We start from the raw sequence: 12,700 nt of genomic DNA, 5'->3' as shown, positions 1-12,700 counted from the left end.
TGTTCTGACAGTAACATAAATTATATTACTTTTAAATTATCAGTTTAAACTGTTCTTGGTATACAGAATTACTCTGGATTAATTTTTTTATATTGATGTTATTTGCAGCAACTGATTACCTACATTGTATTATATTATATATCTGCCTTATTATACTGGCTGGAAATTCCAATACAATGTTGAATAAAAGTAGTGATAGTGAGCACCCTTAACCCATTCCCAATCTTAGAGGGAAAGCTTTCTATATTTCACCATAATGCTTGTAGTAAAGTTTTCATGTGTCTTCGTACATTTTACCACATAAATGATTTGCTTCCATTCCTAGTTCGCCAGAGGTTTTATCATAAACACATGTTAAATTTTATCTATACGTTTTTCTGCATCTTTCAAGAAGATTACAGATCATTACTTCTCTATTTTCTTATTCAAATTTTGTAAATTTTAGCTAACCTTATATTCTTTGAATGAACCCAAAAAATCTATTATTTTCTTTCTAATTTGCTGGGATCGTCTTCATGGAAAAGATAATACTAAAATTTTCCTTACCTGTAACATCCTTTTCATATTTTTATATCAAAGTTATGCTGGCCTCATAAATCTCAACATAATTATTTCTGTTTCCAGAAAGTTTGCAAAAGATTGATGTTATTTATTTCTTAAATGCTTATCTCTTAAATATTTGGGAAAATTCACCAGTAAAGTGATCAGGGCCGGGAGAATTTGTTTTGTTTTGTTTTTATTTGTTCATCTGTATGTATGCTTCTGTATTTTGAGGCAACAAGGTTTCAATTTAAAATTCTAGTTATTTGACATAAGATTATTTCAATGTTCATGTGTCAATTCTGGTAAGTTTTGTTTTTCTAGAAATTTGCCATAGTTCATCTACTTTTTCACATTTACTGTCATACAGTTGCTTATCATATATTCTTATTAACTTTTAAACTCTATATGATCTGTCATGACATCCCTTTTCATTCTTGGCATGGATTATTTCAGTAATCTTTGTTTCTAAGTCTCTGTGGGGATTTACCTATTTTATTACTTTTAAAAACAACCAACTTTGTTGAGTTTTGGTGGCTTTATGGATCATTTCTATCACATGTTTCCTATTTCATCAATTCATGCTCTTATCTCATGTTCCTTTCCTTTATCATGTCTTTATTTTCTTTATCCTTTATTTGGGATCAGTCTGCTGTTCTTTTTCTAACTTCTCAAGGGGATTCTTACACTATTGATTTTCAGACTTTTAGAAAATCACTTCTAATAAATGCATTTAGAGCTACAAGTGTCCCTCCTTAGCTGAATCACATGCATTTTGATGTGTCATCGTTCAGTAATTTTAAGTATGAAAATTTTCAGTATGAAAATTATACTAGGGTTTTTTGGCCAGGCACGGTGGCTCATGCTTGTAAACCCAGCACTTTGGGAGGCCAAGGCGGGTGGATCATGAGGTCAAGAGATTGAGACCATCCTGGCTAACAGGGTGAAACCCCACCTCTACTAAAAATACAAAAAATTAGCCAGGTGTAGTGGCACACGCCTGTAGTCCCAGCTACTCAGGAGGCTGAGGCAGGAGAATTGCTTGAACCCAAGAGGCAGAGGTTGCAGTGAGTCGAGATTGTATCACTGCACTCCAGACTGGGTGACAGAGTGAGATTCTGTCTAAAAAAACAAATAAATAAAATTAAATAAAATAAAATTAAATTATATATATATATGTGTGTGTATATATGTATAAAAAACGGTTTTTCTTATTATTTTTATGGAATCACCAAAAGTTACTTTTGTGTTTATTTCACTGTGGTTTATTAATTTGTATTATTTCAATCCTTTTAAATTTGTTAAGACTTGCATTAAAACCCAGAATACAGTAAATTCTGGGAAAGTTCCTTTGTTCTTGGAAACAATGTATATGCCTCAATCATAACATATTATGTTCTCAAATATCAAATGAGACAAAATTGTTCATTGTGCTATTCAAATGTTTTATATTCTTGCTGGGTTTTTTTGGGTCCCCTGGTACTACCAGTTACCAAGAAAATTGGGTTAAAAACATCGCACTATGTTTTGTCCTCTTTTGTTTGGTCAATTTTACATTATTTCAACACTATGTTATAAATTATACATAAATTAAGAACTATTATGCCTTCCTTTTACTTCCAACTTTTCTAAATATTTTTATTTAAGGTTTATCTTTTCTAAGCAGCAAATGGCTGTTTTGTTTTCATATCCAATTCAAAAATTCTTTGCTTTTAACTGGAATATTTAGTCTCTCACATTTAGTATAATTGGAATTTTTGTTTGTTTGTTTTGTGAGACAGAGTCTCTGTCACCCAGGCTGGGGTTCAGCGATGCAATCTCAGTTCACTGCAGCCTCTGCCTCCTGGGTTCAAGTGATTCTCGTGCCTTAGCCTCTCAAGTAGCTGGGACTACAAGCACATGCCACCATGCCTGGTTAATTTTTTATGTTTAGTGGAGATGGGATTTCTGCATGTTGGCCAGGATGGTATCAAACCCCTGACCTCAAGTGATCTGCCCGCCTCAGCCTTCCAAAGTGCTAAGATTACAGGCATGAGTCACCGTGCCCGGCCAACTTTCGGACTTTTTAACACTGATTTACCCCTCTTTCTGACTTATGTGCTGTTAGGGCCATGTATTTAAATTTTGTGTATATGTAAGCCACTATTATTACCGTGGCTTTATATGATAGTCATTTAGAATCATCTCTATAATTTCATTACATTCCATCCAGTATCTGGGATCATTTTTCTTCTACTTCAATGGCACTTATTGTAATTAGTATTTCCTTTACTGAAAGTCTACTACTGTCAAATTCTCTCAGTTGTTTTTCTAAAAATGCTCTTATTTTGCTTACATTTTTAAGAATATTTAATTATGTAGAATTTTAGATGGATGATTATTGTCTTTAAGCTATTTGAAAACATGTATTCTGGATTCCATTTCCTCAGTTAAAAAATTAGTTGTCATTCTTCATGCTCTTCCTTTAAAGGAAATATGCCCTTTTTCCTCTATCTGCTTTGAAATTTTTGTCTTCATGTTTTGACTTTCAGCAGTTTTACTATAATATTTCCGAGTTTCTTTGTACTTATGCCCCTTGGTGCTCACAGAACTTCTTTAATCTGTGGCTTGATGTCTTTGTCACTTTTGAAAATTTCTTATTCATTATCACTTCAAATAATGTTCTACATTTGTCTTCACTCTTCTCTTTTTAGGATACCGATTACACATGTGGGTTAGACAATTTCCACATCTTCCTAGTATTTATTTCTGTCCTTTTTTGGTCATCATTTTGTCTTTCTTTACTTCATCCTGGATGCTTCCTTCTGATCTCTCTTCCATTTCATATTTCCCCCTTCAGCTGTGTCTAATCTGCTGTTAATTCTATCCAAGGAATTCTTAATTTACTCAATGTATTTTTCAGTTCTAGAATTTCCATTTGATTGAGTATCCAGTCCTGTGCTAATATTCTCTCCCTTACATTTTAATTCCTTGAACATACAATAATTATTTTAAAGTTTGTGTCTAAAACACTCGATTATCCTATATGTATGTTTCTAATGGATTTTTTTTTCATATCTTATCTTCTTCTAAGCTTTTTTTTAGTTTGTGCCAGATATTGTATATGACATATAGAAGAAATACTTTAAGGCTCTGTATGATGTTATCTCACTCAATAAAGTACTTACTTTTTATGCTGCCATCTAACTACATTATGAGCATTTCACCAAAATCTAATAAAAGATTGTGATGATTCAAAGGTAAGCTAATTATCACAGGTAAGGTTTAGAACCTCAGGGGCCAGACTAAATCCTTAAGTATGTACCAAGGCTCCTCTTTCTTGGCACACCTGGGAATCTAATTTTGTTCCTCCATAATGACTGACACAAGGACTGCTCAGTGTCTCAGGAAGTTTCCAGGATTTCTAACTGTCTCAAGGTTAAAATTACACAAAATGCCAGTCTTGTATCCCTTGACATTGTACCTCTCCTAAATCTTTGACAAATTCTCATGGTTTTGATAGTTCTCTCAAGTTTTAGGCAAATAAAATTCCTAATTTTTCTCAGGGGAAGTAACAGTCCAAAAGAATTCATTTCACCACTGAAAAAGAATAAGTCCTCAAAACACATTTCCTAGTATCTCAGCAAAGTGCCCTATCTGTGTAACCGTGTCTACTAAAAACTGAAACCAGTTCTGAGGTGGTAAAAAGTAAATATAGGTCTATACAGTGGATACACAATGCTGATACATAATAGGTACATAATGGTGACATCACATACAATATAATCCAGGGGTTCTCAACACCCTGCTAGGAACCAGGCCGCAGAGCAGGAGGTGAGTAGCAGGTGAGGGAACACAGCTTCATCTGTCTTTACAGCCATTCCCCATCACTCGCATAAATGCCTGAGCTCCACCTCCTGTCAGATCAGCGGCAACATTAGATTATCATAGGAGTGCAAACCCTATTGTAAACTGCACATGGGAGGGATCTACGTTGCATGCCCCTATGAGAATCTAATGCTTGATGGTCTGAGGTGGAGCTGAAGTAGTAATGCTAGGGCTGGGGAGTGGCTGTAAATATAGATTAATGTTAGCAGAGAGGTTTGACTGCACAGGGACCACAATAAATCAATTGCTTGCAGACTCATATCAAAACCCTATCAGTGAGTGAGTGGCAAATGATAATAAAGCTGCATCTGGTAGCAGGCTTCATAGTGGCAAGTGAGGTGATGTACTTCAATTGTACAGTTGCATCTGGTAGCAGGCTTGAAGGCAGAATCTAATACTTATTTTAGTCCATGCGGGCACTGCGCACCCCCCCCCATTATTTTATTTACCATTTCTGTCCACACCTCTTTCCCACACTGCACACTTGTCTCAGTTACAGTTTTAGTAAGTCCACAAACAAACCTCAGACAAACTGAGTAAAAAACAAACGTCAATGTAGAGCTTCTTTGAAAAGGGGGAATGATGAGACAGCAGAAGACTCTCAGACTGCCTACAAAAAGAAAGCTGCATTTCAAAGAAAATACTAAGAATCCTACTTAAATTATAGGTTCATTACAACAGGTGATTCACATTCTCCAAGTCCACTTTGTATAATACATGGCAACCAGCCATCCAATGAAACCATGAAACCTTCAAAACTGCTTCACCACAAGGAGACCAAGCACTCTGCATTAAAAAATAAGCCTTTGGAGTTTTTCAAAAGAAAAAAAAAAAGTGAACACAAAGAGCCAAAGCAATTATTGAAAGCCACCATTCATCAAATGGTCTGTACTGAGAGCATCATTCTTAGTAGCTAACAGCATTGCTAAACCTTAGAAGCCCTTTACTATTGATGAAGAGTTGATCCTGCCTACTGCTAAAGACATTTGTAGTCTTTTAGAAGAGGCTACAGTTCAAAAGGTGACACATGTTCCTCTTTCAGCTAGCACCATAACTAGATGAACTGACGGAACAGCAGAGGACACTGATCAGCTAGCACCATAACTAGATGAACTGACGGAACAGCAGAGGACACTGATCAGCTAGCACCATAACTAGATGAACTGACGGAACAGCAGAGGACACTGATCAGCTAGCACCATAACTAGATGAACTGACGGAACAGCAGAGGACACTGATCAGCTAGCACCATAACTAGATGAACTGACGGAACAGCAGAGGACACTGATCAGCTAGCACCATAACTAGATGAACTGACGAGACAGCAGAGGACACTGATCAGCTAGCACCATAACTAGATGAACTGACGGAACAGCAGAGGACACTGATCAGCTAGCACCATAACTAGATGAACTGACGAGACAGCAGAGGACACTGATCAGCTAGCACCATAACTAGATGAACTGACGGAACAGCAGAGGACACTGATCAGCTAGCACCATAACTAGATGAACTGACGAGACAGCAGAGGACACTGATCAGCTAGCACCATAACTAGATGAACTGACGGAACAGCAGAGGACACTGATCAGCTAGCACCATAACTAGATGAACTGACGAGACAGCAGAGGACACTGATCAGCTAGCACCATAACTAGATGAACTGACGGAACAGCAGAGGACACTGATCAGCTAGCACCATAACTAGATGAACTGACGAGACAGCAGAGGACACTGATCAGCTAGCACCATAACTAGATGAACTGACGAGACAGCAGAGGACACTGATCAGCTAGCACCATAACTAGATGAACTGACGGAACAGCAGAGGACACTGATCAGCTAGCACCATAACTAGATGAACTGACGGAACAGCAGAGGACACTGATCAGCTAGCACCATAACTAGATGAACTGACGAGACAGCAGAGGACACTGATCAGCTAGCACCATAACTAGATGAACTGACGAGACAGCAGAGGATACTGATCAGCTAGCACCATAACTAGATGAACTGACGGAACAGCAGAGGACACTGATCAGCTAGCACCATAACTAGATGAACTGACGGAACAGCAGAGGACACTGATCAGCTAGCACCATAACTAGATGAACTGACGAGACAGCAGAGGACACTGATCAGCTAGCACCATAACTAGATGAACTGACGGAACAGCAGAGGACACTGATCAGCTAGCACCATAACTAGATGAACTGACGGAACAGCAGAGGATACTGATCAGCTAGCACCATAACTAGATGAACTGACGAGACAGCAGAGGACACTGATCAGCTAGCACCATAACTAGATGAACTGACGGAACAGCAGAGGACACTGATCAGCTAGCACCATAACTAGATGAACTGACGAGACAGCAGAGGACACTGATCAGCTAGCACCATAACTAGATGAACTGACGGAACAGCAGAGGACACTGATCAGCTAGCACCATAACTAGATGAACTGACGGAACAGCAGAGGACACTGATCAGCTAGCACCATAACTAGATGAACTGACGGAACAGCAGAGGACACTGATCAGCTAGCACCATAACTAGATGAACTGACGGAACAGCAGAGGACACTGATCAGCTAGCACCATAACTAGATGAACTGACGGAACAGCAGAGGACACTGATCAGCTAGCACCATAACTAGATGAACTGACGGAACAGCAGAGGATACTGATCAGCTAGCACCATAACTAGATGAACTGACGAGACAGCAGAGGATACTGATCAGCTAGCACCATAACTAGATGAACTGACGGAACAGCAGAGGACACTGATCAGCTAGCACCATAACTAGATGAACTGACGGAACAGCAGAGGACACTGATCAGCTAGCACCATAACTAGATGAACTGACGAGACAGCAGAGGACACTGATCAGCTAGCACCATAACTAGATGAACTGACGGAACAGCAGAGGACACTGATCAGCTAGCACCATAACTAGATGAACTGACGGAACAGCAGAGGACACTGATCAGCTAGCACCATAACTAGATGAACTGACGGAACAGCAGAGGACACTGATCAGCTAGCACCATAACTAGATGAACTGACGAGACAGCAGAGGATACTGATCAGCTAGCACCATAACTAGATGAACTGACGGAACAGCAGAGGATACTGATCAGCTAGCACCATAACTAGATGAACTGACGAGACAGCAGAGGACACTGATCAGCTAGCACCATAACTAGATGAACTGACGGAACAGCAGAGGATACTGAGGCACAATGGTTAGAGAGAATTAATGAGTCACCTCGGTAAGCAATCCAGGTTGATGAGTCGACCGATGTTGGCAATAAAACAACAACGTTTGTTTTTGTGCAATATATTTTTCAGGAGGATGTGCATGAGGATAAGTTATGTGCACATTTCTCTCTCCCCCTCTTTTTTTTTTTTCTTTGAGACAGGGTCTCACTCTGTCACCCAGGCTGGAGGACAGTGTCACGATCTCAGCTCACCACAGCCTCCATCTCACAGGTTCAAGCAATCCCCCCACCTCAGTCTCTCAAGTAGCTGGGACTACAGGCATGTGCCATCATGCCTGACTAACTTTTGTATTTTTAGTAGAGATGGTGTTTCACCATGTTAGCCAGGCTCGTCTCAAACTCCTAAACTCAAGCAATCCACCCGCCTCTGCCAAACAAAGTGCCGGCATCACAGGCATGAGCCACGAAGCCCACACTATTATGTGCACTTTTGTTGACAACCAACACAACAGCTGCAGAAGTATTCAAATCTTTGAATGATTACATATCAGGAAAACTGAATTGGTCATTTTGTGTCAATATATGTACAAGTGGAGTGGCTGCCATGACTGGACAGCTTTCTGGTTTTACTGCTTGGGTCAAAGAGGTTGCTTCTGAATGTCAGTCTACTCACTGTGTCGTCAATAAAGAAATGCTGGCTAGGCGAAAAATGTCACCTGAACTTAACAATGTTTTGCAAGATGTGATGAAAATTATCAACCACATTAAATTATGCGCCCTCAACTCACATCTGTTCACACAGCTCTGTGAGATGGGTACACAGCACACATGTCTTCTCTTTTTTTTTCTTTTCTTTCTTTTTTTTTTTTTTTTTTTTTCTTTTTGAGATGGAATCTCACTCTGTCACCCAGGCTGGAGTGCAGTGGCACAATCTCGGCTCACTGCAACCTCCGCCTCCCAGGTTCAAGTAATTCTTCTGCCTCAGTCTCCTGAGTACCTGGGACTACAGGCATGCACCACCATGCCCAGCTAATTTTTGCATTTTTTAGTACAGACAGGGTTTCCCCATATTGGCTACGCTTGTCTCGAACTCCTGACCCCACGATCCGCCCACCTCGGCCTCCCAAAGTGTTGGGATTACAGGAACGAGCCACCGCACCCAACCACATGTCTTCTCTTATACACAGAAGTGAGATGGCTTTCTAAAGGTGGGTCACTGGTCAGAGTTTTTGACTTACAAGGGCTATTGCAGAGATTTCTTTTAGAAAAACTGGCAGCACATTTCAGTGACACAGAATGGGTCGCAAAACTTGCTTACTTGTGTGACATATTCAACCTGCTCAAGAAACTCATTCTGTCACTTCAGGAGAGAATAACAACTGCATTCAAGCTGGCAGGTGAAGTGGCTGCATTCAATGCCAAACTGGGATTATGGGGCGACAAGTAAACACTGGAATTTCTGACATGTTTCAAACATTAGAAGAGATTCTTTCTCCCAGCACCTTCTTCCTCCCAGCTGGTGCATGAACACCTATTACAGCTTACAAAATAATTTCAGCATTACTTTCTAACTACAAAAGGCCCCCATACTAGGAAGGAATGGATTCGCGGCCCATCTCAAGTAAGCCAGGTGAATCAACTTTGTCCATGCTAGAAGAAGATCAACTGCAGGAGATCGCAAATGACAGTAGCCTTAAAAGTATGTTTGAGACAACTTCAAATCACTATACATTGTGAATTAAAGTCAAGGCAGAATATCCTGAGATTGCCACAAAAGCACCAAAAAGCCTGCTTCTATTTCCAGCATCCTATCTTTGTGAAGCAGAGTTTTTCTGCAGTGACAGCAACCATAACGAGATTACAGAGTAGACTGAACATAGGCAAAACATTTGAGGTGTCACTGTCTCCCATCACCCCCAGAATGGGACCATCTAGTTGCAGGAAAACAAGCCCTTACTCTACATTATGGTGAGTTGTATAACTGTTTCATTATATATTATAATGTAATAACAATAGAAATAAAGTGCACAATAAATATAATGCACGTCAATCATTAACAAACCATCTCCCCTCCCTGTGTCTGTGGAAAAATTGTCTCCACAAAACCAGTCTCTGATGCCAAAAAGGTTGGGGACCGATGATATAATCCATATATAATAGCAAACTTGACAAATAAGCTAAAAAAAGATCAAAACTTAAAGAATACTACAAACTTTAAGGATAATGAAAAAATCAATTAGTGCACACTGATAACTTTGTGTGCTTAAGAAATTTAAGACACATTAAAATATTAAAGCATCATACATCTACAACATATTTTTAATGAGGTATTTAAAATAATTTACAAATTGTTTTAGTAAATTGTTTAACAATATAAATATCCACTGCCATTTGTGCACATACTAAAATTGCCAAGGCTGATAAATATATTCATCTAGGCAAAACTTTCACTACGTAAAGTTTTCAGGTAGAAAAGCGTGGAAAATTTGAGAAAATTTCATTCAAGTAGTGAGCAACAACTAAATCTCTCATTTTGACTTTACACAAATAACATCCAATTCTGCTCTCTTATCCATTCACTTTTATTAAGAGTCTTCTTACCTGAGCATTGCTATATCCATTATTATTACTATGAACTACACTGCCTCCTTCACACAGAAGTTATTCTTCCCTTTTGGTATGATATAGCATTTAAAATACATTTTTAGGGCCAGGCATGGTTGCTCACACCTATAATCCCGGCACTCTGGGAGGTCGAGGCGAGTGGATTACCTGAGGTGAGGAGTTCAAGACCAGGCTGACCAACATGGTGAAACCCCATCTGTACTAAAAATACAAAATTAGCCAGGCATGGTGGTGCATGCATGTAATCCCAGCTACTCAGGAGGCTGAGGCAGGAGAATCACTTGAACTTGGCAGGTGGAGGTGGCAGTGAGCTGAGATCACGCCACTGCACTCCAGCCTGGGCAACAAGAGTAAAAACTCCGTCTCAAATAAATAAATAAAATAAAGTAAAATACATGTTTAAAATGTGAAACAGACTGATAGTACCTTAATCACTATACCACAATTCCACTTGCTAACATAGCAAAATGTCAGAGAAAAATGTACAAATATTAAATGTAAGAAAGTAAGATGCTATTTATGAGTTACACAAAATAAAAATGAACATAAAAATATAAAGAATAAAACTGCATTTTATTAGACAAAAAAATAAGAATTAACGTAATTACCAAAAGAAAAAAAGGTGTTATAATTCTATATTTTTTTAAAAAGTAGAAATTAGGATATATGTATGAAAGTGAAGGGGGTAGAAGAAATCGTGATTTGGTGGAAACCTTTGTATTTTCTTAGATCACATAAAGTAACTTCATGCTGTAAGTTTAAAAGAATGTATAGTGCCTTAAAAGAAAAAAAAAGTCATTTCCCAGATTTTACAAAGAAAAATTAGGATAACAAAAATTTTATTTTAAAAGTTCTATACCCAAAAAATCAATAAATGAAAAATTAATAATATTTCAGTCACAAAGAGAATATTATGGATATTAATTGGCAATTCACTAAACAGGAAACAATAGTAAGTGAACACATTAAAAAGATGTTTACAATAGTAATCAGGAAAATGCACATTAAAATACTATTCACTCCCGTCACCTTGGCAAAAGTAAAAATTCTCAAAATTTTCAAGTGTTGGTGAGAACATGAAGAATCAGAGACACATACCCTGTTGGTAGAAGTATATATACATTACCACAGTGACTTGAAAAGCACTTCGGCAGCATGTGATAAAGTTGAGGATATAAATACTCTCAGATACAACAATCTCACTTTTAAGTATGCACCCTAGAGCAACTCTTAAATATGTACATGAAAAGACCAGTATAAGAAGTGCAGTGCAGCATTGTTTATAACAACAAAAGGTGAAAATTTACCTAAATGCCATAAGCTCTGTAGTTCACAGGAAGTTAGATGATCAAACTAAATAAATGCTTTTTAAAAAATACAGATGACAAAAAAACATGAGTGCAAAGAAGAGCAAATCCCTGAACAGATGATATTGAAGTCATACTGGTAAACAAAATTACTCATCTGAAATTAAGACAGTATCAGCATTTATAATGAATGCATATAAAGTAAGTATTTCTATGTCAGAAACCATTTTAAAGTCAATCATTCATAATAATAATGGCAACATAGAAAATGTGTTATCTTGTGTACTCACCAAGTCTTAGTGTTAACTTCATATTTATAAAGATCATCAACCAATCCATATTTGTTGCCTGGCAATGCTTTATACCCTCCATGAACATAAATGGACTTTGTTATTTCATCATACACACTGGTATGGCCATATCCACCTTGTACAATAGCTCCTTTAGTTTCTGGAACAAGCCAAGTGTTTGATGCTGTAACAGAAAGAAAATGCATTGTAAATTTCAAGTAGTATTTTTAAATATAACTAATATATCACCAGAAATACCAACAAGTTAATTCTAATGACATATTTTTATGAGTAAATATCACAGAGTTAATATTAATTTAATCAAGAAACACTTATTAAATATGTGCCAGGTTAGGTGCTGGGGTTGAAGTTGAGTAACACTGGTCTTTCCATAGATGAAGTTAAACTCTGAAATACTAAAAAGAACATTTTGTGTGTTTGCAAGAGAAAAAAGAAAACTTTATTCTTATACTACATAAATAGCTCTGAAAAAAAATTTTAACAAATATTTTATGAGAGCCTACCATGTGAGTTAGTCACTGATATTACAAAGATAAAATGATGAGATCCCTACCCTCAGCAATCTAAAATTAAATTAATTGAACACATTTTTAGTACTGTGCTGGTCCTTTATTTGTTGGATATAAGCCCCACTTTCCTTTTTATAAAGTCCTTTGCATTGCGGAGGATGAAAATCTAAACAATAAAATTTTCAAGACTCTCTTGACAATTGTGTTACTATTAGGTTCCATCAATGGGAGTACTAGTATGAGATTAAAGGGCAAGAGGAAAGATTCTGATTTTGCCTCTAGCAGCAGGAACAGGAAGGCAATTACAGTAGGTAATGG

General features: G+C 37.8%; 1 protein-coding gene across 3 annotated transcripts in view; it reads right to left on the bottom strand.

Moving 5' to 3' along the window:
* Positions 1-12,700, bottom strand: part of ATRNL1 (attractin like 1) — an 809,729-nt gene that overhangs the window by 680,910 nt on the left and 116,119 nt on the right. For all 3 annotated transcript variants that reach the window (XM_038008819.2, XM_073019389.1, XM_007964178.3), the window contains exon 9: positions 11,853-12,036. In XM_038008819.2, the coding sequence (XP_037864747.1) occupies positions 11,853-12,036 (184 nt within the window). The remainder of the gene's footprint in view (positions 1-11,852; positions 12,037-12,700) is intronic.

This window comes from Chlorocebus sabaeus, chromosome 9 (genome assembly GCF_047675955.1).
Source record: "Chlorocebus sabaeus isolate Y175 chromosome 9, mChlSab1.0.hap1, whole genome shotgun sequence".
Classification (NCBI taxonomy): Eukaryota; Metazoa; Chordata; class Mammalia; order Primates; family Cercopithecidae; genus Chlorocebus; species Chlorocebus sabaeus.
Note: the sequence above shows the minus strand (reverse complement) of the source record. Positions and strands in the feature narration are given on the sequence as shown.